Source organism: Symphodus melops (assembly GCF_947650265.1).
Source record: "Symphodus melops genome assembly, chromosome: 6".
NCBI lineage: Eukaryota > Metazoa > Chordata > Actinopteri > Labriformes > Labridae > Symphodus > Symphodus melops.
Genome location: NC_136696.1, coordinates 7,004,555 through 7,030,422, shown reverse-complemented (window position 1 = coordinate 7,030,422; position 25,868 = coordinate 7,004,555). Strand labels below are relative to the sequence as shown.

Below are 25,868 nucleotides of genomic sequence, written 5' to 3'. Positions count from 1 at the left end.
TATTTGTACTGCATAAATCAATCACAAATGTTATCTTAAAACACTTTGTAAAATGTTTAAGATGAAGTTTGCCAACAGGTGTCCCACCTTTCTTTGGACACTGCCTGCCATGGCTAAAACTATTGTGTTAAGTCATTTAGTATGCATTCTTTGAGTGAAAGCTTAAGGTGTCTTAAAAACTTGAACAGCTTTCAGCGCAGTAGGGAACAGTCAATACCTTTTCCTTTGACAACAGGGAGACAAAGAAGGCTGGAGTGAAAAGATTTATAGACACTGCTGAAGATTTGTCTTCCTAATTTTGCCTTGAACCATGGGACATGTGCCTTAGTTCACAGCTTAACTAGGGACTATTTTGTTACAAAGCCTCACTCATAAAATACTGTGAAAGGTTTGACATGCAAAGGGCCTCCAGGTTCCCTTCGTTCTCTGTAACTAAATAGGTTGGTCATGGTAGATTTCGCTTCTTTTAAGTTTCTCATATTGGTCTAAGACAGCTTTACTTCTACAACCTTCTTTATACAGTAACATGGCAGTAAAGTTATTTTGCACGAAGTTCTAAAACTTAAATCTCAGAAGTCTGTTTCCCACCTGTGAGTAAATAATCAAAATAATGTACAAGGCACAAGAGTGTTGCAAACTCTCCCATCAGATCCACCTCCTCCTCCTAACCCTAACCCTAACTTTTTAGGTGTACATTCATACAGTATTCACACACACACACACACACACACACACACACACACACACACACACACACACACACACACACACACACACACACATACAAACTCACACAGATGTAAATTCTAAGCCTCGCCTTTAGTGTTTCCTGTTATATTTTGTATTTCTTGCCCCTACTTTACTTGTTTAGTTGATATTCTTACCTCCTGCCCTTGTGTGTTTCCTTACACTTTTCTCAGCTCCAATTTTCTCACCTGTGACTTGTTTTTCCCAACTGTGGTTGATGATCTCATGTGATTTTAAATAACTGAATGTTTTATATGTTATACACTGCAAGCCCTAGATGGAATTAGCAATAGCTATAAACTCTCTGTGCAGCACATCAGTGCTGTGTTAAATGAAATAGAATAAATTATATTTATGCAAAATGATAGGCCTTGAGAGGATAATGATACATTTAATGTGATGTGTTTAAAAGCTCAAGTGTCAATACATTTAATTCCTTCTCTATAAAGTAAATAACTGTCAGATGTTTGCAGTGATCATTGCTTCATATCCACATGACTAGGTTTCAGAGATGGGGTGCTATAAATAGCTCTGGCAATTTCAGACATTTGTAGTTTTCTCCTCGCAAGCCACTTGCTGACCTTACTCTTATGACAGTTAAAAGGTGATAAACGTTTTGAGTCTTGCAAGGCCGTAGATGCTAAGCTGGTATGCAGAGTAAGCAGCAACATGACTCACTAAACTGAGTCATCTTAATTGGGCTTCCTGTGCCGAATGTTGGAATTAGAACCTATTGGGATCAGTGAATCTTTACATCGCTGGGAAATGTGGTTGCAACTGATGATAGTTTTCTCTACTAAAAAATGTAAAGGCCATATTTTTTAATTTTTAATCTTCAAACAACAACAAAACCAAGAATATTCCTAAGTATATCAGCGAATATGCATTATGATCTAATTTGCAATTGAGTGGTTTTTTTAGCCATATTGCTCAGTTAGTGTTGCCATTTACATCTAAAACATCTTTGCTTAAGTGCAGCTTCACTGAGCAGATACCACAGATGTGTGTTTTTATGAAGCTTAAGAACCCAGTTACTTTTTGAGTTTTTTGAATTATCAATTGCTCAACAAACTACTACTACTACTACTACTACTACTAATGTTCCATGCACTTTTTATAGTTGTGGTAAGGTTTCAATTTTAATAATGTGGAATTGAGAGACTAAGTGAATAAGAAAAGATAAAAATATAGGGATATAAGGCTGACAAAAAGGAGCCATGAGGGGTAAAAGGACAAGAGATTAATCTCTCATTAAGTAAAGCCAAAGCTGTTATATCTTTGCAAATGTAAGACACAATTGCCAATAGTTAGATTTCTAGGCCTCTGAATAATTAAAGGTTTGTGTTTCTTGTGTTTTTGTCCATGTTTGTCCATACCTGCACATAACTTGTTGCCATAATCTATTGTGTTATTGCCACAGCAAAGCCAGTGCATGTACTTTTTGCACCCCTTGCTGTGTTTCAGTGTGATTCTTATGTCGAATCAAAGCGCTTTTCTGTGTGTGAAAGAGATGTTATATTAGTAGGATCAAGACATCTGAAAATAAAGATGTCTGGACTTGATGTGAGTGTCCTTTAAATCTGGCATTAACCAATGTTCCTTTCCTTATTCCTTATTTCACTGACATTCACTTCCATGACAAAAGGCTATCTTTCCCCCTTCTCTGTCTCTCAGGGAAATGAAGTACTGACTGTCATTAAAACGAAGGCTCAGTGGCCAGCATGGCAACCCCTCAACCTGTAAGTATCACTCATCATCTGTTTCACTAAAGGGCAAGGGCTTCTGGGTAACATGTGATTGGAAATTTAAACGGATACACTTATTAAACTATGATTATGAAATGATTAGTACTTTTAACTGGTGGTAGCACTGCCTCTTTTTGATACTGATCATTCTGTATGACCGACAAAGGGAAAGATTACCGTCAACTAGTAGACGGCTATATTTGTTGTTACTTTTTCGTTTACCATAAATCACCAAGTACCCACTAAATAGTAAATGGTAAATGGACTTGAGCTTGAATAGCGCTTTTCTAGTCTTCTGACTACTCAAAGCACTTTGCATCGCAGGTCAATCCTACCCATTCACACACTGATGGTACTGTAGATGTTTCTATCAGAAGAAAGCAATCCCATTACATTACATTCATAGCTCTTAAATGTTAATGATTTCCCTTGTGGGCACATCTCTCCCAAACACTCCCATAACACACTCCCATAAACATTTTAAAGGCCTCACCTTCACCTTACCTGAGACTGAATGATAGCATGCTAAAATATTCTAAATATATTTTTTTTGTTGTTGGTGTCATAAAAATGTTTTTTATGTAAAAGTGCTGTATTGCCATACGGTTCATGGATGATGCTCAGATCTGAACTCGATGCTAATACAAACACTGGAATGATCAGAAATCGCTATAGTTTCTAATGAACACTAATCCACAGAAGGAATGGATACAAAGACTTTTACATAACCTGTGCAGGAATAGAAATATATATGCAATTGAAATAAAACCTATAAACAGTTAAGGAAAAATATTAAGTAAAGACCTTAGAAAGTATAGACCTTCTGAAAGTTTGTCTCGTTTATGTATATACAGCTGTGTCTTAAATTAGCGTGGTGCAAAATTAAAACAGACTTTTAGCAACAGTTAGTGCAACACATTAAGGTGCAAATAAAATGATATTGAGGTAAAAATTAAAGTGTCCAACCAGGGGCTGAGTCTCAGGACAGCCGTGTAAATGAGAATGTCACAGAGGCACGTCTCACTTCCCTTATTTGTAGTCTCCTCGGTCCTCTGCCAAACCGGAAGTAGTTCCAGAGTTCCATGTTGAGGATTGTCTCAAAGCTCTTATAGCGAACGGAGGTGAGAGGATTGAGGAGCAAAGAGGCAGATCCAGAGTTCATTGTTGAAATAAAGGCTAGGCTAGTCAAAACTGTATTATAATAATAAATAATAAATAGACAATTCAAAATGATAGATAGATAGATAGATAGATAGATAGATAGATAGATAGATAGATAGATAGATAGATAGATAGATAGATAGATAGATAGATAGATAGATAGATACTTTATTGATCCCGAGGGAAATTCAGGAAATGAAATCTTTTAGTCAGTAGAATTGTCCTTTTGGTTATGAGTAGACTGCAGGTTGTTCTTCAGGTGTTTGTTCAGGTAAAGAGACTAAACACTGTAACTGTGTATTTGATGAGAAATAATACAGTGTGTGTTTGTGTGGACATAAACAGCTGTTAGGCTGTGATGAACGTGATCAGCTGATGTCGCGTCATGTGACGCTGTTGAGGAAAGGACGTTTCATGTCTCTTAAAACTGATTTCCTCGGTTCTCTCTCCTTGGCTTCATTTACTCCGTGCATCTCTGGTGGGCGGGACTAAGACGCAAGTGGTGGAGACAACTTGGAGGACACTCGGTGCAAATGAGACGGAAGTGAGACGTAGCCAGAGTACGTTTCCCCTGCCATAACAGTGAGGTGTTGTAAAGATGATGGCTCGGGGGACAAAAGAGTTCTTAAGTCTGTCTGTTGAGCACGATTGTGACAGCAGTCTGCCACTGAATATGAATCATCCTGTTATCTACCAATGAGTAATCTATTTGAATAAACATGGTTCACATTTCAACAAGGGGGAAAGCCTTCCCCTTGCGATTGAAAAAACCCAGGGATCGAAGATTGAAAACTCGCTTGAATTGCCAAAGCAGATTTATGGGTTGCAGCAATTTGTGTGCAATTGTGATCAAGCGTTGGGTTGATCTCACAGTTCAAGTCACCTCCTGAAATAAGAAAGTTTGAGGACATATCTGGGAAATTAAAAAAGTTGTTTAAAGAAATCTACTTTTGAAACTTGCGAAAAATGTGAATAGTTTACAAATAACTACATACAAATAGATCATTTTGACTTACGATGGTATTTATTATTAAAAAAATGTTTTAATGCACATGGATTTGTTCCATTGACCCTTTATTTTAGGAGAGCAGCTCCATCAGCAGAGTTTTCAGTGGACCAAACCCGTCATCTTATGTCGTTCCTCACCATGCTCGGGCCAAGCCCAGACTGGAATGTGGGGCTGTCACAAGAGGACCTCTGCACCAAGGAGTGTGGTTGGGTCCAGAGGCTTGTGACAGACCTCATTCCCTGGGATGCAGGCACTGATAGCGGTGTCACATATGAGGTAATGTATCTGAATTTTGATACTTTATGGTAGAAAAGTCTACATCGAACTAGTTTTAGAAAAAAAGCCTTAAAACCAATGAATCACCAATGGATCTACAGGTGTAGGTCTCTCAAAGGTGTAGGAGGCTGGCAAGTTTCTAGTTGCCTGCAGGAACTACCATTTTAGGTAGCAGTGTCACTTTGTAAATGGAGTCCTGTTTTGCTAGCACCACAAAATAACAAAGACCTCACATAAATAACCACACATATAACATCTATAACAACTAAAACAACAGCAACAACGAGTAAAAATAAAATGTGACACACAAAACAAACATGACACACACATCACCAATAACATAACCATTATTTTTTACCAGTATTTCATCAATTTATGCAACCACACTGTTTCCATACCTGCTCTGTACAGTATCTAAATTAAAAATTAAGATATCACCACATTTTCCCAGTTTCCCTGCCTACCTGGATCTGTACATCTTCCATTGCTCGTCGCCATGGAGAACATCTTTCAATGAGTTTGTCCTTTTGCAGTCTTACTTTAAAAGTTATGTTGTCCATTACGTATATACCCTTGACAACAAATTTCCATGTCTCATATGTTGGAGGATCTCTCTTAAGCCAGTTTAATGTTATTGCATTCTTCGCTGCGATGAGAAGTATATGTAATAAATGAGTATTATTGCCCGAGGATGGCCAATTACCCTTGGTAAGAGGAAGTTAAATATTCTGTTAAGTGAGTCAAAAGTCTGTCTCCAAAAGTTTTGTAACAGAGGACAGTTCCAAAATATATGAACAAAGTTTGCAGATTCTTCCCCATAATTCCTCAATATTTTCGAATGTAAGGTTATAAAAGTCTGTTGACTACTTTCCACTGAAATTCTCTCCAAATGTTTGCATTAGTGTTTACTTCATGAATTTCTGAATAATTATTCTCCCAGATGCCTTCACTAATTTCCAATTTCAACTCAACCTCCCATTTCTTTTTCAAATCCTACTTTGTTGTCTTCAAAGTCCCCAAACAGGCCAACAATTCCTCAGGAGAAGATTCGCCCCTTAACCAGTTTGGACCATATTCAGAGCCCATTTTATGACCCTGAGGGAGGGGCCATTTCCTCTTTAGCCAGGGTGGTGTTGGAACGTATTGCTAGAAAGGTAAAATGGAATATATACCGTGTCTGTCTGATAGTCTTTGTCTGCCAGTGTGTCTGTGCATGCCTGCGTTTGCGTGCATGTGTTTGTTTCTGTTTTAACTGACCCTCGTTTTTCTTGTTCACGCAGGGGGAGCAGTGTAATAAGGTACCAGACACAGTAGATGACATAGTTGCTGATATTGGACAGGAGGAGAATGAAGAAGGTATACAAAATAAATACAAATCCTCACACTTGCTCTTTTTGATGACGTTTATAAACCTTTTTAACCAAGATTAATTAGATTTATGTAAAAAGCTCATTGGACTTCTTCGGGGGTTTTTTTTGTAATTTACTTGAACCTTACCTGCTTATGCCTTTCACCAAATGTTTGCCAAACATTCACCTTAACTATCTATTAAAGCCCCAGTCTTATACTAGTATCAGTGCTCTACTATATAAACAATGGGAATGAAATCCTTTTATTTTGAACTATTTCAAACATTTTGCCATATAGACCCTTTTAGAACCTTTAGAAAAGTTACAATGTTCTAACATTAAAAGGATCTAGTGTATATGGCTGCTGGAAAGACTTGTTGAGCTGTTGAGTCTGTGTCTGCACATCAAAGAACAAGACAGATATTTTATTGACTTTGTGACCCTTAAGTCATTTTAGTCAGATACAGCCAGAAAACTCTGGGATTTTTCCATAATGAAGCCTGTCAGTGTTGTGTATCTGGGTGCTTGTGCATGAACTGTATGTGCCTAAGCACACCTCTTTGAAGCGTGCCAGGGCCAAGGAAGTACCGTGCTTGAGCATGGATCGGAGCACTGCAATCTTGGGATATTATGAATGGGGTTTTCCAATAGAATTTAATACCCTGCCTACATGCGTAGCCATTTGGAAGGAATGTGAACACTACTGTTGCATGGCAATGCTTCTGTTGTACATTGGTACATTCTGTCTATATTCACCTTTAAGCTAGACGGGATAGTTGTCCACTTGACAAATTTCTTAAAAAATGTTCTACTGATGATACATCATCAGCATATCCTTTTAGGATTCAAGGTAAATACTGTAGTAATATTTTGTATGTCCCTCATTCCTCTGCCATACTGCATCGTATTAGTTCCTGTAATTAAGCAAAATTAATAACAAAAAGAATATGGCAGAAGAAAATGTTGCTGGTAACAGTGATTATTTTATTATAGTCAATCAATGAAAGGAGCCAAATGTTTGAAAATAATTATTATCCTTCCTTATCCAAATATTCTTGTGTGTGTGTTTTTTTTTTAAGATGACACACCAGAGACATGTATCTACTCAGCTTGGTCCCCCTGGTCAGCATGCAGCAGTGCTACGTGTGAAAAAGGACGTAGGATGAGGCAGAGGATGCTGAAGGCCCAGCTTGACCGCAGCGTGCCATGTCCACATACCCAAGACTTTCAGCCCTGCATGGGACCAGGATGCAGTATAGAGGGTAAAAATTAATGTACAAATGTACCAAAAGTTGGTTGGTCGGTCTGTCACATTTTACTCATTGAATCGGCTTGATGTGACAGGAACTTAAGACAAAAAGCATCAATACTCTCCAGACCTAAAATACACTGAAGCTACACTTTTTATGTCTCCACCAGATCTTGATGATTGGTGATTAAGGCCACAAATAAGCCAATCTTACACATTTATACACCACAGACTCTTCACTAATCTTTGATTGATGGTTACCAAATTCTATAATACACTGCACAGCATTTGCTGTGATTGATCATTTAAAGTTATGACTGAGAAAAGAGTAGACTAATAATCAACTATAAGCATGCCATTTATAGCTAATAATGGCTCTTCAGTGTACGGTATAGTACACATGGATAATGTATAGTGAGTGGACGTTACAGCAGAAAATAACCCCGACAGAGTGAGCAGGATACAAACCCTTAGAAACCCTATTTGTGAAATAAATAAATATTAGCACAAACTATTGATTGAATTCTTCTGCAAAAAACACTGTTAAATTCTTCAATTTGTGGTTGCTCCCCAATTGTCTGCAATGTGGTCCACAGTCTGTTCTTCATAGAAACTGACTGATATTATTGCAGTCTCAAGAGGCAACTGGGTTTTTCCCTTAAGTGTGCTTTTTTTCAGTCAACCTTTTCTCTTAAAGCCTCACGTGAATGAAACAACATCCCAACATTTATCATAGAGCTCAACACATACCAGTTATGTAGTTCACATTTGAAACACTAGCAAAGTAATCACCACATCTGTCAGCAGTAAACCTGTTCCGCTCACTGCTGCCATCTTGTGTCCGGTTGTTGTTGAACATGTCCTGTGTTTGTGATTACTGTGGTCTGCATGCTTTAGTCGTCTGTTGAGGTGAGCTTCACATATACATCGAGCTCACTCGATGTATATGTGGTCTTGTGTAATTTGTACGTGTTATTTGTATAATCATGTTAAATGTTGTCCTGTTGTGTGCATGTAACTTTTAGTTTAAAGGGTTTTCGGATACGTGCATTTACTAATACCTGTTTCATTTTGTATGTTCAATACTGTTCCAGGTCTGTCCTGCATGTTTTATGTATTTTTAATATTAACCAAGATCTGCTTGATGCGTATCCTACATGTTTTATATATTTTCTCATAATATTCTGTGCTGCCTCTTGTTTGTCTTTTATGGTTTATGTATTTTCACCTGTGGCTACTTACTTGTCTGCTTCATTACTGTTATAATATATCTATTTTTTTGGTGGCTTTTATAAAATCTGGCCAATATGGGTGGAAACATTTACAGAAATATTTATTAATACTGTATGCAATGTCCCTGTCCAATAGAATTGTCTCAAGGACCATCACTGAACCACAGCTGCCCAGTGGGCCTAACACTGTATCAATTTAGCTAAACGGACACCCCTGAACTTAATCTTTCAACTATCAGTCCTTTTGTTTGTGTTCTCTTTTGATCTCAGCCCCTCTTTTAAGGGAATACAACAACACAACCCCTTTATATAAATTGATTGTGGTAACTGAGGTCTTGGTATTAGTACACAGAAGAAAACAGTTTTATGACCAAAATAAGCTTCATTTAATAGTTCAGTTAATAAAAGGTAACTCAAAAAGTTAAGCTACCCTTGCTGTTTGCAATAAGGCGATCCCTAAAAACAAGCCAGCTCAAGTTTAGACATTTAACATGTTCGGCATTTAACATTTCCTAATCTTGATATAACAAAGAGAGAAAAATGACCATATTTTACCATTACCATTTTACCATATTTGCTTTCTTGCTGGACAGAGCCATCGACGTGTATGATGTCAGAGTGGATCAGCTGGTCAGCCTGCAGTGTTTCCTGTGGTATGGGGATGAGGTCTAGGGAGCGGTATGTCAAACAGTATCCCGAGGATGGTTCACTTTGCCAGCTAAACTCTGAGGAGACAGAAAAGTGTGTGGTCAATGATGAATGCTGTAAGTTCTTCCTTATTTCACGCCATGTGGATGTTTTTATAGAGAAATAATAATAATAACAAAAAAAGTTCATATCTTTTTTTATTTAATAATTGACAGCATGACAAAGTAAACCCATTTGTACATTTGGATTGAGAAGCTGTCTGTTTCATGTTAATCATGACATTTTTTATTGAGTTGAACTATCACATTATCTGTAGTTGTTTGGTTTGCAGGTTTTTGATGATGTTCAGCTCTGGAATGATGCACTCTGCACAAGTGTATGATGCAGAAGATCAAGTTTTCCTTAGATGGCCAGAACTACAGAGCATGTTCTTATTTTTTAATCATTAAAGACCATATATTTGGTAAAGTACCAAGTACATTTACCCAAGTGAATTTTTGGAAAATTTACATTTTACATTTTTGTTTTTAATTCAATTTAAAATACCCTTACTTAAAAAAAACTACATATGAGTTTATTTTATACTAAATGAGTTCCACTTTTACATAAGTTGCGAAATGCCTTTCCAGCTGTGGAGAAACGTCTTCAGTCATGGACGAACCCTCATAACTTGAGACAATATTTTGGTGGAAAATGACTCCTTTGATATGTGCTATGAACAATTATGATAATAAGATTTTTCTGAAATTAAGCTCTAACTTCAAACCACCAAAGCTAAAACTGGATCTCCCTGTGATGGAATTACTGAGCGACAGTATTAGTCTAAATTGCCGTCTTGGTATTTGTCCTTTCCACAGCACCCAGCAGCTGTGTGGTGACTGAGTGGGGCGAGTGGGACCCCTGCAGCGCCACCTGTGGGCTAGGTATGAAGAGACGTGAGCGCATGGTGAAGATGCCACCTATAGATGGATCAATGTGTAAGACAGAGATAGCTGAAGTGGAGAAGTGTATGATGCCAGAATGCCGTAAGTTACCAAATATTCATGTTCTTTCTTTTAAATTCCATTGTGGTAATACTTTAAATACCCCACATTATTATACATTTGTTATTTGTTTTTTTGTACATGTTTGGCTGAATTGACTGATGAGAAATATTTGGTACGAGTGTTACGTAGGTCAGATATTAATAGACAGTTAAAGTTGCTAAAGTACTCTCTGTGGTGCATGTTACACTCTTGCAGACACCATCCCATGCATGCTGTCACCTTGGTCCGACTGGAGTGTGTGTAGTGTTACTTGCGGTCGGGGCATACGCACACGTCAGAGGATGTTGAAGTCTGATCCTGCAGAGTGCACCGAGGAGCTGGAGCAAACAGAGAAGTGCATGCTACCTGAGTGCCGTGAGTAGCTCAAGAACAAAACTGCTGCTCTCCTTTACCAAAAATGTGTAGACTAATGTATTCTTTCACCACCTTGGTCTAATTAGTTTAGTATTACCTTTTACTCATTGATATATTTGTTAGTTTTTGAGTAGCTACTGTTTAAAACAGAAGCTAACAGGAATCTTAATGAAAAAAAAACCATTTGATTGGAGGTGAACATTTGAGAATTATGTCACATTTATTGTATCAAAAAATGTGTACTGTGAGCTAACAATAATCAAGAAATATAACACTAACAAGCTGAGATCTTCAACATGTCTAGAACACACTGACACTGAGTTTGCATTTAATCGGATATACGCTTTAGGAGTTTGTTCAAATAGGTAACCTGTGAAACCCGAATTTGAATCACTTTGAGCCATTTTTTTTGCATTCCAAAAAACATGTTGTACTTTCTTTAAAATGTTTACCATAGATGTAAGAGGATTTTATGTAGGTCTCACATGATAAATATGCAAAAAAAAAAAAGTGTTGATGGGGAGACATTTTTTAAAATGTCAAGGGGATTTCCTTGAGCCATTTTGCAAACTTTTTTTTTTTTAATGAAAATGTAACAATTTTGACCTGATGACCTTAAACATTTTGATGAGTTTTCTAAAAATGGCTTCCCTTTTTCCACTCGCTTTGACTGGAAAAAACAAGTTAGTTCCTTCAGGTGCGGCCATCTAACATCTATTTGCAAACTACAATATTAATAGGATGTGGGGCTAATGACAGAATCCATGGCATTATAAAGCAGAGTGTATTTAGCTGACACTGAACCCCATGCTGAGTTTCACAGCAGTGGTGTCACCAGTATGCCCTGGCTGTGTTTTGACAACCACTCTATTACTTGAATTAGTAACACTATTCATATTTAACTGTGAGGTAGATGGAAGTATCCAATCAAATTTAATATCCTTATTTGAAAATCTGCATCTACAAAAAATGTAACATCCCACATCAAAGTCATCAGTAGCTGACTAGTCCAAATACCAGCTGAAATGGCAGGCATCTTGAATTTTTCCGAATCGGGGGTGATGGGGTGCATGCAAAAGTAAATTCATAATGGAATGATTAATAGATTTAACAAATTTATCCTCAGTATCTTATTTGAATCTATCACACATAAGAAAACACTAATAAGAGATGGCAATTTTGAAAAATGGCTGCCATGGCCGCCATATTAAAAATTAAAGATATATCCCATTATTTTCAGAATGCCTTTGGCTATAAGGTTACCAAATTTCATGCTTTTATCACAAAATGCACGATTGTTATGGTTATCTGCCTAACTATATGGAAGAATCCTCTAGACTATTCTCAGCAGGAAAAAACACATGATGCGAAATATGTTAGGATCAAATCATATATTCAGCTCTCTGTTGGATTTCTGTTATGCAATATAGTTTGTATTATGTTATATCCTCAGTTATGTTGTTTTTTAACATTGTGTATTTTTACATTCCTTATTTTATAATAATGAAAATGATAATTTCAACAGCCGCTTTCCTTTGACTATGTAACAAAATTATTCTTTTAGAGCGTTGACTAATGGAACTAGTAAGAAAAATGCACTTTCATGAGTTTTGCCCCTGTCCTTCTAAAATCCTCCTCATGTCCCTGGGTGCTAGTGTCTATTGTCATCGACCGTGTTTAGGCCAGTCAACTAATTTCTATTCTGCCTTCTTAAAGTTGATTGTAACTGATTATTACACTTTGTCTATCAGCCTCAAATGTTATTGTCTGTCACTGCTTCCTGCTTATTTTTCTGATATGTCCTCTTGTTTCCAAACTTCTGTTTATCCTTTCAGCTGTTGACTGTATGGTGTCTGAGTGGTCAGAGTGGTCAGAGTGCAACAAGTCCTGTGGAAAAGGACACACAATTCGAACCCGTATGATCAAACTGGAGCCCCAGTTCGGGGGGAGTGTTTGTCCAGAGACAATCCAGAGGAAGAAATGCAAGATCAGAAAGTGCCGAACAAAAACAAGGGAGGAGAAAGGAGGAGGTGGAGGAAATAGAAGGAGGCGTGGAAAACAGGGAAGAGATGCAGCTGTCGAGGAGCAGCTAGGTTGGCGAGAAGGATGTGTTTTAATGTATTATTATTAAAACAGCTAATAAATGAGATCAAAACTGAGGTGTTATCCATTGTTTTTTTCCCTAATAGGTTGTAGGCTACAGCCATGGACCAGCTGGACGGACTGCACCAAACCATGTGGAGGGGGAATCCAGGAACGTTTCATGATGGCAAAGAAAAGAGGTAAAGGTACCTTGATGGCAAGCTGTAAAGACCGAAAGGAGATCCGTGCTTGTAACGTTCATCCCTGCTAGCAACACGACTGAGATGGAGAGGAGGAGAGGCAACAGCTGCATATGTCCATGAGTTTTAAATACATTTTGTTTGTTTTTTAAATGACCTCTATGTGCAGGGAGGTGAGATGTCAGGGAAGATTGTGGGTTTTACTGGACCTTTAGAAAATGAATCTGTGAAAGAGTTTTAAAAAGAGCGATGTATAATATAGTGTTTAGTAAAGCAATTGTAAGTTTTTGTTACATTTTTCTGTAGACAGTAATGCTCGAATTTAGGTGGAAATGGTGTGTTCTGCAATGAAAACAACTTTTGAGCGATTTTCTATTAAAAAAACTAACTACAGATGGTTTGTTATCAAGCTTGATTGCGTTTGCAGTGAACTTCTCACAAAAATCTTTTCATTCCAAGAAAAATAGCTGCACAGGAACTTAAGATATTGCCTGTGATTACTTCTTACTCTCCTGATACAAAGATGCCTTCCCAACATTATTTATACCATTTAAGAGTCTACCCTTTACATACCACTACTGCATAAAATATCCTCATCTAGTTTAGAAGTATTTTTCTAAACCAAGTCATAATTGTTTGCCAGCCTGCAGTGGCCAGCTGAAATGTTTGTTTGTTCAGTCAGGCAGGGGGAAAACTCCAGTTTAAGTTTGGATCATAAAAAGATATCAATCATGCTGTAGGTATAAATGTTCAGAGATGTTCATATCTCACAGTCAAACTGGGTCTCTCATATCTTCTGTGTTTATTTGGTATAACAGCCCTTTTGGGTTATGGTTCCCTTACTTTAAGCTAGCAATACTACTATTACATAAAAGGAACAAAAAACACCTATAAGCTTGTGAGGTAGACAGATAATATGAATTAAAAAACAACAACAAAGAATGCAACAATGATTTAAATTCAATTATGAGCTAAAGAGAGAAGATGGATGTGTATGGGTCACTGGTAAGATGTACTGCAGGTTATTCCTAACAATTTTGTATATGTGAAAGTCTATACTTACAGTAATTCTAATAATTCCATTTGATACATTTCATACCCACGTACCACTAAACTACTTGCTTTTCTCCATAAGTGGAGCAGTAATGGCAGAAAATCACTGCACAATTCCAGCCTAGCCAACAATGCTTTTTGAATTTCCCCAGCCCCCAAACCTCTTTAAGACACTGTGTACAATTAATAAAAGGGGGAAAGCTTTTAACTTTGAAGACATGAAAAAGCTCTTTACTTACAAAAATATTACTTTGGAACAAAACTTTTTTACTGCAATAATGAAATTATATATAACTGAATATATGATAGAATAATGATTTTGAAGAAAAGAAAAAAATAACTGATTAACTGTCAACCCAGAACTAATACTTAAAACTGGCAAGTTTTTAAAAAGGACAGTCTCATTTTTTGTTAGACATAACCCAGAAATTCTAAATTCTAAAAAGTCTAATTAGTATATAACCGATACTTTGAATTGCAACTAAAACTAGTACGAAAAACCACTTTTCTTATATAAGAGAAACATTTTAAGGGAAATTTTTTGTACTGTTAATATTAGCCTTTATGTATCCGCTGTGGTGATCTGTTTTTTCAGTGTCATGTCTTTAAACATCAGCTGTGCACCACTGCTGCAAAGTTGAGATTGCAACAGAGGCTCCATGGAAAACTTTGCAAATGTGTTCACAGTATTTTTAAAAAACAGTACTGTAGCCTGTTATTGGAACCCTTGTACCAATATAGCTTTTCATATAGTTGTTATTTTGTGTTTTAAATTTGTGTTTCTCTGTACTGTCATTAAGAGAGATCTGTAGTCTCTGTTTTAGAATTAGCAGTGACTTTCTTAACTGTTTCATCTTCAAAGTTATATTTCCTTTACTTTATAGCCTTTTCTTCTTTGTAATTTTGGACATCTTCTGTGATTTTTTGATTTTTTTTTTTTTGTATTAGCTCTGCTTCACTGGCTAGTTTTTTAGAGCTATTTTTGGAATAATTTTTCCAATAAAAATTAATATGAATGTAAAACTCATGACATCAGTTGACTCATTTTCAAATGCTGCCTTATCTAACAAGCAAAGAAAAATAAAGGCTGTTTAATTATGTTGGTAAAATTTAGTACACTTTCCACATATGATTCTTATTACAAGTATTATCATTAGTAGTATCATTTCCAAGCATGTGAAAGGATTAAATAAAATATCCATAAAATAACTGAGCTGAAGTTTTTTTGTAGCCTCAACAGCTTCCAAACAGTACTTTTGACCATGTACTTACAAAGTCAATCCACAAGATGGCGATAGAAGAATGAAAAACATGTAACCTAAATGAAATCAAAGTTGTTCAGGAAGCGAATAGAGAAGAAATAACTATTTCTGATTGATTTAATTAATGAATTAAGGCTACGTAGTTTTTATTCAAGTTTCTGTTATGATTCAGTCCTGTAGAGTGCCCTGCCACCTGTGTGTTGTCTATTTCTCCCTGTTTGTCTTGCTCCTCCTTTGTCTCATTCCCCTAGGCTCTGTAATCAGCAGTAGGCTTGGCACCTCATCAACTGTTCAACCACCACCAGTATAGACTGGTGTAGTAATGACGTATTTTTGTAGGCCAACCCGAAAAAATGGCGCCGGTGGTTCCTTCGGAAATTTGCCTATGGGATTTTTGAATTGGATTTTGGATCATTGCAGAAAATAAGGTCTGTGTCAAACACATGTTTCTGATGCGTCGCTGTTTAGTTCAGTGGGATAATCTTTACAGATTAACATCATTTATATGAAGTTTGAAGAGTTAATGCATCCGAGAGAAGTAAAAAGCTAACGTTATGCGCTAGCGAACTACACCGCGGTCGCTTTAAAATGACGTCACGGCCGTTATGATTCATCAATCTAATCAGCGGATTTGACAAGATAGCTAAACGTTAGCTTAATAAGTCGTTTATTAACCTAATATTTGCAAGAACACTGTAAAACATGACTAGAGGCTGTAAGGAGGATTAGAGATAGAGTTCCCGGTGTGATGACGTGTAATGTCTGCAACAACCACTGTAGTTTCAGTTATCTACTCGTTAGCAACCGCTGTTTAAAGTTCACGTAAAAACTTTAAAATTCACAAATGGGGTCTTACTTAACGTTGTTTAGCTCGTCTAACAAAACATCAACATCTCTTCAGCTTGTGTTAACCACAGACCTTATTTCAGGCGTCTAAACACAAACCCATTCAAAATCCCCATTGACTGGGTTTTATGGCCCACTACCACTCCCTGCTAAGTGGTTTGATACGGACTTAATATGGCGGGCCCTCCGCGTGGACGTGCGAATGGAGGGGTAATGGATAGGGCGAAGGTGTAGTGGACATCTCAGGACTTGCCCTTCACTCCTAGCCGAATTATTGACTACTCCAGTGGTATTGTGATTGTTGTCGAATCTTGACTCTTAGTATTGTAACGGTTCTTGTTGCAAAGACAGTAGTTGCTAATGTGTTCATAATTCCGATTATGTAGAGAGTCAGTGAATGCACCAGGGAGAACTTTTTGAGCGGCTGTATGAGAGAACGCGGGATGAGAGAGTTGGATTGTTGCGGCAAGTTGTGTGTTGTTCTCTGCTGTAAACGGCGTGGTCACAGCCAACAGTGACCGGTTTATTAAAAGCTGTTATTTGAACGCTCTCGTCGTTCTTTAACGTCTGGACGGATGCTACATTGGTGTCAGAAGTAAAGCTACGGAGTTAATTAGCCGCTAGTGTTAGCCACAGCTATGCAGCATGCCGACGGTATGGCTTCCCAGCGAGAGTGTACCGGCCAAAAATAAAGGAGGAGGTGACGGACAGCGACTACGGCGATATGTGGAGCCGTCATGCGGACCACATGGAGCGCCTGAGACAATCAGCCAGGAGGCTAGCTACCGATGCCAGGTTCGGCTCTTCAGGTTGGGTAGGAGCACGCTGGCGCCTGGAACGTGCATGGCGGTACCCCCATGAGCCGGCTCCAGGTGAAAACGCCAAAGTAAGGTGGACTGGGTTGCCTTCCATGCCCATTTTGAGCTGCTGGCACGTGCCATGGGCTGGTCTGAGGCGGATAAGGCACTGCAGCTTGCCCTTTGCCTCACTGATGACGCGCTAGCATGCTTGTTGCTGCTTAGTCTGGCTGAGAGGGATGACTACGGGGCTTTAGTGGGTGCCCTGTAGCGGCGTTTTGGGCAGTGCGGCCAGCCTGGGGTTCTTCGTTCTGAGCTGTCTAATCGACAGAGGCGGCCGGGGGAGCCGCTTCGTTTGCTGGCTAATGGCATAGAGATGCTGGCGAGCATACGCCCATATGCCTGCTGATGTACAGAGTGAGCTAGCCCGGGACCAGTTTGCACCCCCGCACCCTGCAGGGTGCGCTGGAACTGGTGTTGGAGAGGGAGATTATTGGAAGGCCCGCGGGATGTGACCACGATGACTGGACCCGCTGTGAGATCTGTGGTTCAAGTGGATCCTGGTCGGGAAAAGCCGGCTTGGGCCACGGAGTTGACTGAACTAGTCCGGGCCGTGTCGCTGCAACCACTACGCAACGACACCCGCCCTCGTCGCAGTCCTCCTGTCTGTTGGGTGTGTGGTCAGGTTGGCCACTTCAGCATGAGGTGCCCTAGGCGTGCTGGTGATCAGGGAAACGGCCCAGGGTCTGCGTAGACGGGACGATACAGACCCTTGCCCCTGTGTCCTGCATTTCCCTATTACCCTGGCAGAGACCCAGCGCATAGCCCTTGTTGATACGGGCCCCACTGCGACGCTGGTGAGACCGGATGTGATCCCAGCCGGGACATGGTTGGAGCCTACAGTGGCTCGGGAGGTGGAGCTCTGCACTGAAGAAGGGCACAACCCTGTGCTTGGCGAGGATGGACTGGTCTGCAGAGCAGTGCAGATTGTTGGGTAAGGCTGAACGATTTATCATTTTCTGATCGAAATCGCTATTTCAAAAAACGCGATGATCGCCAAAGCCACGGTTTTTGGCAGTCCCGACTGACCCAGGAATTGTTGTCCACTAACCTACACAGACACGCCGTCTATTCTGCCCCTGCGTGTGTGCGTGACTTCTTTAGCCTGATACACAGCTCGACAGATAGCTAACAGGTTTCCTCCAATAAAGAAGATGAAGTTTCTTTGTCCAGTCTTTAATAAAGGAAGTACTGTAAAACTAAACAGACATCAAAACGTAAGTTATTCATCTTATAATATGCTAAATAACCGAAAAGTCCGCTAGCTTGATGCTAATGTCTATTAGATTTTGAATAGGAGTGCTAGCGGTTAGCATCGCAAATGTGTCAATTGTTGTCTCACGTAAACTTATTTAACATACTCAAAAGAAACAATGCAAGATCTGAACATGAAATGACGCTCACAGGCAAATGTTTTGGCCGTATGGCTCGAAGAAAATATGGAGACATTGTTGGCTTCTCTTGTTGCATAACTTCTGTGAACTAAGTCACCTACGGCAACACCAAAGGCACAAAATATATCAACACTTATGACTAGATTTCTGTCAAACTGACACTATAACAAGAACATCACACTGTCTGTGTGTTTCTTCTTAATAAATAAATCTGAAATTAATTCTTAATTTTGATCTATTAAGTTAGAGTTCTGGCATTTAAAGTTATAACTGGTATGATGTAATTTAGGAACATGTTTGTAAATGTTACTGTACATTGAGAACATTGCACAAGCTTGATTTGAAAAAAAAAATCGTGATAAAAATCGAAAATTGCAATTTCTGCCAGAACAATCTTTTCCTAAAATCGTTCAGCCTTATTTTTGGGTCATCAGAATGGAGAGTGCATCAAGAGCAAGATGCCGATCTCCGACCAGTGCTGTTGTGGGTGGAGTCCGGAAGGAGGCCATATCGGAATGAGATCGCCGTGTGCTCCCCTGCCATGAAGGGGCTCTACAAGAAGTTTTCAGCTCTTCGACTTAAGGACGGTTTGCTTCAGGCCCTGTTTACACGGAGACGATGTGACAGTAAAACGAAACAGTTGAGGCGGCCTTTCGTTCACACGGCGTCAGTGTTTCACGGGGGTGAAAACGCAAGCTTTTGAATTCGACCTCCAGAGTGGAGCGAAACGAATACAGGGGGCATATCGCAGCCATGTGAACGAAACGGAGCGGACTCTCTGGCTGCGATGACCTCACCACATCTCCCCCCATACATTTGGACATGCGCAGTAGTCGAGAACAAACATAAACAACAGTGGCGGCGAATTCGCTTGTGCTATGTGCTTCAGCAGCTATTCGCGTTGTATAAACAGAACCTTGATATGATACATCGTGTATGTCGCCGCCGAAAGAGCATCGAACACTTGCGGCAAATTGTTCAACCTTTACCCAAGCGCAGGGCGCTTACCCATACGCAGCATTTGGGTAAGACTTGGGAGAACTAGCCGCTAAAGAGGATGTTGTGGAGGAAGTGGTTGTACTGGTGAGTGTCGCGTGCTTCGCATTGTAAAGTTCCACTGCCCACTACTGGCCGGGCGTGAGAACTACATTGTTTTCACTCAGGCAAGACTGCCGTGTAGACGGTCTGTACTTCGAATCCGGAGTGGAGTCGTTTCGATGCGTTTCTGTCACAGCGTCTCCGTGTAAACGGGGCCTCAGAGAGCCTGGAAAGTGCCAGCTACAGGAGAGAAGAGGTGGCAGGTGGTGGTCCCCAGAGCTCTAAGAGAAGTGTGCTAAAAGCCTGTCTTGGCACGGCTGGAGCGGGGCATTTTGGAGTCTCAAAAACCCTTCGCCGAGTGCAGCAGAGTTTTTACTGGGGCCAGCTCAGACGGGACGTGGTGGACTTTTGCCACCGCTGTGACCTCTGCACATCGCGTAAAGGCCCCCCCGACCTGTCCCGCGCCCGGCTTCAACAACTGGCTGTGGGAGCCCCGATGGAGATGGACACACCAGCAGTTCCGCCAGGGCCGGAATACGCCAGGAGGCTCCAGGATAGGGTGGGGTCAGGTCATGCTTTTGCCCGTGACCAGCTTGGAAAAGCAGGGATAAGGCAAAAACGAAACTACAACCTGAGGTCCAGGGGGAAGGACTTCAGGGCAGGTGACTTGGTGTGGGTGTACACCCCAAAAAGGAAGAAAGGACGGTGTCCAAAATTAGTCGGTCATTGGGTGGGGCCCTGTGAGGTGTTAGAGAGGTTGGGGGAGGTCGTGTATAGGGTCCAGCTGCCCCCTAGAGGGAGATGAGTGGCTCTTCACAGGTTGGCCCCATACAGAGGGGATGCGTGGCCACTTAAACACCCCAGGACCCTGACATCCCCTCGGAGAGGTGGGACGTCACCACCCCTGGGCTCACCTCCTGCACAGCAGCAGGATGCTGCAGGGGTGATGACTCGGCCCCAGAGACAGAAAAGGCCCCGGGTCACCTCAGGGACTTTGTTTGTGATCCCTCGGGGCGAGGGATTCAGTAAGGGGGAGACAGTGTAACGGTTCATGTTGCAAAGACAGAAGTTGCTAATGTGTTCATAATTCCGATTATGTAGAGAGTCAGTGAATGCACCAGGGAGAACGTGTTGAGCGGCTGTATGAGAGAACCCAGGATGAAAGAGTTGGATTGTTGCGGCAAATTGTGTGTTGTTCTCTGCTGTAAACGGCGTGGTCACGGCCGACAGTGACCGGTTTATTAAAAGCTGTTATTTGAACGCTCTCGTCGTTCTTTAACGTCCCGACGGACGCTACAGTATGTTTCTTAGTGAACGTATGGTTTTCTCGTACTCATTCTCCTCGTGTTTTTCCTTCTGTTTCAACAACACTCAACTGTTATTCACAGATTCGGCTTTCCCGGATCAACTTTACCGAAGTCGCGTTTGGACTTAAGAACTCACTGCACCGCTCACAGGAGAGCGAGGACATTTGTTCATTAAAAGAAAATTGTTACATTGTATACCTGTCTCTAAGTCGTGCGTCTGGGTCCAAGCTCTGATCAGTCAGAAGAGCTATAGCACAAAGCAGAACTCTAATCCTTAATTAAAGTCAAAGGTGAGTTATAAAGCAAAAAACCTCTTCAGATACAAATGAGCTTTTCAAAACAAAGTTTTTTTTTAACCAAGCTAGAAGCACTTACTTCTGTTATCATGTATTTTAACATGGCTTTTGATAGGACTTCTGGGGATTTAGCAGTTCTGAAGTGGACATTCTGAACTTTTATTTTTTCTCTTCTGCATTGGCTCTGCTTTTCCACATCAGATGATAATTGGACTCTACCTCTGACAACGCAAAGCGCTTTTACACCGCATATCAAACCTACCCATTCACTCCCATGCTATGTTTGTAGACCATCAGAGGTGACTAATTCCATTCATACACACTCACATGCCCCTGACGCAGCAGGGGGAGCAATTCGGAGAAGTAGCGCACGAACACATTGGAGATGAACCCTCGGCCTTCCGGTTGAGAGACTTAATTGAAAAAAAAACTTAGTTGATTTAAAACTCCTTAGTTGCATGCATCATCAAAACAACATTTTTTACATAAAGGCAGAAAATGTCATTGCATTAGTAATGGTGGTTAGGCTAGACTCTTGAGTTCTATGTTGTGCACTATAGATAGATAGATAGATAGATAGATAGATAGATAGATAGATAGATAGATAGATAGATAGATAGATAGATAGATAGATAGATAGATAGATAGATAGATAGATAGATAGATAGATAGATAGATAGATAGATAGATAGATAGATAGATACTTTATTGATCCCGAGGGAAATTCAGGGCATCCAGTAGCAGTATACAGACAGGCAGGACACAAGACATTGGTTACAATACAAGACATCGGTTACAATACCCTGGACACCACAGACTGGTAGAACATCTGCAGCAGCTTTTTGCAGATGTTGAAGGACCCAAGCCTTCTCAGGAAGTACAGACGACTCTGTCCCTTCCTGCAGGTAGTGTCCATGTTAGGCGACCAGTCCAGCTTGTCATCCAGCTGCAGCCCCAGATACCCGTAGGTCCTGACCACCTCCACGTCGACCCCCCCGATGGAAACAGGTTCTCGATGTGGTTTGTTCCTTCGGAAGTCCACCACCATCTCCTTGGTCTTGGAGGTGTTTAGCTGCAGATGGTTGTCACTGCACCACGTCACAAAGTCCTCGATCAGGCTCCTGTACTCCTCCTCCTGTCCATCCCTGACACAACCAACTATCGCAGTGTCGTCCGAGTATTTCTGCATGTGGCAGAGCTCAGAGTTATACTGGAAGTCAGAGGTGTACAGGGTGAACAGGACAGGGGAGAGCACAGTCCCCTGTGGTGCTCCGGTGCTGCTGACCAGTGTCAGATGTGCAGTCCTTCAGTCTGACGTACTGTGGTCTCTCTGTGAGGTAGTCCGTGATCCACCTCACCAGGTACGAGTCCACCCTCATCTCGGTCAGCTTGTCTCTCAGTAGGAGGGAATGGATGGTGTCGAAAGCGCTTGAGAAATCAAAGAACATGATTCTCATCACGCTGCTCCCTTTGTCCAGATGAGAGTAAGCCCTGTGTAGAAGATAGAGGATGGCATCGTCCACGCCCACCTTTGCCTGGTATGCAAACTGCAGGGGATCCTGTGCGTGTTGGACCTGAGGTCTGAGGTGTTGGAGCAGCAGCCATTCGAAGGTCTTCATAACGTGGGATGTCAGAGCGATTGGTCTAAAGTCTCCTGGCTCACTGGGGTGAAGGCTCATGTTGAAGATGTGCTGAAGTGGCTCCCCCAGCTCAGCAGAGCAGGCCTTTAGCATCCTGGGACACACCTTGTCCGGGCCTGCTGCCTTCCTGGGGCGGAGTCTCTTCAGCTCCTTTCTAACCTGGTCTCTGGTGATGGTGGGGGGGAGGGGGGATAGGAGATGGATTGTCACTGGAGGTTGTGTCTGTCCTGGTGGAGGTGTTGGGGGGAGTGAGAGGGGGGGAGGGGGTGTGTAGAGGGGTGCTGGGGGGACAGGCACTGGCTGCAGTGACGGGGATGTCATACCTGTTAAAAAACAGGTTGAGCTGGTTTGCTCTCTCAGGGTCCCCGTCTTCTGCGTTGTTGTTTTTCTTCTTGCAGCCTGTGATGGTTTTCATGCCCTCCCAGACCTCCCTCATGTTGTTTGGCTGCAGCTTCTGCTCTACCTTCCTTCTGTAATCCTCCTTTGCCTCTCGGAGTCTGACCTTGAGTTCCCCCTGCACACGCTTCAGCTCTGCCTGGTCTCCCTCCTTGAATGCCCTTTTCTTCCTGTTAAGGATCTCCTTGACATCGCTGGTGATCCAGGGCTTGTTGTTCGGGAAGCAGCGCACAGTTTTAGTGGGAACCACAACGTCCATACAGAAGTTCATGTAGTCAGTTGTGCAGTGTGTGACCCCCTCAATGTCATCCCCATGGGTCTCTTGCAGGGCACTCCAGTCAGTGGTCTCAAAACAGTCTCTGAGCGCCTCCTCTGCCTCAGGAGACCACTTTCTGAAGGTGCGTGTTGTTACCGGTTGTCTCTGGATCATTTACTTACTTACTAAACTAATTAACTTTTGGACCTGCAGTTTCATATATTACCTAATTTTTTTGCCGATGTAAAATCTGAATCCGTGTTTAAGTGAAATGTTCGATAGGCGTGCAACGGAAGCTGTTATGAAGTCAGCCCGCATATTATGAGCAATGGATACCAATGAATGATAAATAATGGATAAAGTACAATAGCTTCTTATCTACTAACAATCAATATTGAATGATGGTTGTAGCAGATGAGCTGTGCGCATGGAGTTACAGCTCATACAGTGGGAGAAACAATTAGCCATGCTTTTAGCTTCAGAGATTCAGGCAGAAGCACTTTGTGACAGTTCCCATTATCATGACTGAAGTCTTTTTCCCTTAAAATCTTCTGACAGATGAAGGGTGAACTGAGGATGTGCGTGCATCCTTAAGTAGTGAAGGAAAGAAGTTCGCTTTAGATTTGTTAATTCAACATCTTTGAACTCAGTTGTGTTGCCTAATCTGGCAAAAAAAAAAAAAAAAGAGTATAGTATACTGGGTGTGCTATATTTATGTTTATACAGTATATAAAAGCAACAGAAGCAAAAAGGGAATAGTAAAGATAAGTCCACATTAAGAATTAAACGAAGATTAAAATGCTAAAAACAGAAACGACATTAAGAAGACAACATCACATTAAAGCAAATTTATAAAAGTACGTTTTAAGAAGGGATTGAAAGGAATTGATTAGAGCTGCAGCTATCGAATATTTTAGTAATCGAGTATTCTATCGAATATCCTGTCGATTAATCGAGTAATCGAATAAATCTTAATTAAGTTTTAACTCGTCTTGGGTCGTCCCTACAAACCTGCTTCTTTGCAGTTACCGTGGTAACGCCTGCTTGTTACAGCCAACCACCTCTGCTCTACAGCTGCTGACACTCACCATATTACTGACAGGGTCCCAAATTCACTTTTTGATTCACTGGTCAAGGCGGCAGGTAGATGAAAAATACAGGTCAAACATGTTTTAATGGCTGAAATAACAAATAGTGTTTTGTGTAGCCTACACATCTGTTACAGTACATTTAACTGAGAAAGCATTATGTTCTGTTGAATCAATCACAGAATCAATCATTATGTCAGATAAGGAAATTGAGAAACTTTAAATATATATTTGCTAAATTATTATTCCACAAACAAGTTCTGTCTTGATTTAGCTTTGATGACATTAGACATTTTATATAATCAGCCTGTATATTGTTAAAAGTGTATCTCTGTCTGCTCCTGCAGCGCGTGCATTCAGCGCGCTCACAGACTACAGAGACCAGAGACGCGTCTATGACAGAGACTGTGAGAGGACGCTGCTATCGTTATGTTAGCTGCAAACACGGAGAGAGTGAACAGAGAAAAGCCGACTGTTTGACCGGATCACGTGTTCCCGACTCGGCCGTATGGATCACGGATCAACTGTGTGCAGTTAAAAGGGGCGCGCCGCGCTCGCGTGTGCGTGTGTGCGCGCGCGTGTGCGTGTTGAAGTGTCTGTGTGTCTGTGTGTCAGAGAGAGGAGCAGGTAGCTGCAGCTACATTAAACGTGTTTTATACTCATACCAAAGTTTTGATGACGCAAAAAAAAAATAAAAAAAATTAACGAAGCCTCGAGGCAGCGAAAATTCCTCGATGAATTTTTGTAATCGAATTATTCGAGTTATTTGAGGAATCGTTTCAGCTCTAGAATTGATTGAGTCTGCGAGCCTTATCTTGTCAGGGAGGTCCGTCACCTTAAGGACCACAGAATGTTTAAAAACTAAGGGAACTACACCTTCTGCCAAGGAACTGTTGACAATGGGTGCGATTCTGGGTCCAACTGTGTTAAAAAACACTTTCAAAAACTTTGTGGGAATAAAATCAAGACTGCACCTAGTTGATTTCATGTAGGATAACATTTCAGCCATGAAACAAAAACTGAATTTCCTTGCTGATGGCTCAGAATCGAGAACAGTGCTTTGCTTTACTTGCAGATGTGAACAATTATCATTTCATCAAATGTGTGTGTGTCTGTGTGCATGTGTGTGTTAGTGAACATGTCTGTGAACATTACAGTAGTTGTTAGTTCATGTCCCAGTCGAGATATCCCATGCTATCTTAATTGATTAAAGAATGCCTAATAATGGATTATAGCTTTTGAATGTGAATCAACTGAAAAATTGGCAAGGAGATAAATGGCACAAACAACTTTGTGAGTAAGCTTTTCAGGTTAACCAAATTTCACACAAAATAGGA

The 25,868-nt window shown here is 40.8% G+C and overlaps 1 protein-coding gene across 1 annotated transcript in view; it reads left to right on the top strand.

The window, feature by feature from the left end:
• The window catches only part of spon1b (spondin 1b), a 34,089-nt gene extending 18,895 nt beyond the window's left edge, over window positions 1–15,194 (top strand). Inside the window, exons 7-16 of the mRNA XM_079345950.1 lie at window positions 2,422–2,486; window positions 4,737–4,938; window positions 5,952–6,092; window positions 6,219–6,294; window positions 7,367–7,549; window positions 9,362–9,532; window positions 10,274–10,441; window positions 10,658–10,816; window positions 12,652–12,909; window positions 13,006–15,194. Of these exons, the coding sequence (XP_079202076.1) occupies window positions 2,422–2,486; window positions 4,737–4,938; window positions 5,952–6,092; window positions 6,219–6,294; window positions 7,367–7,549; window positions 9,362–9,532; window positions 10,274–10,441; window positions 10,658–10,816; window positions 12,652–12,909; window positions 13,006–13,169 (1,587 nt within the window). The 3' untranslated portion in view covers window positions 13,170–15,194. The remainder of the gene's footprint in view (window positions 1–2,421; window positions 2,487–4,736; window positions 4,939–5,951; window positions 6,093–6,218; window positions 6,295–7,366; window positions 7,550–9,361; window positions 9,533–10,273; window positions 10,442–10,657; window positions 10,817–12,651; window positions 12,910–13,005) is intronic.
• The last annotated feature ends 10,674 nt before the right edge of the window (window positions 15,195–25,868 follow it).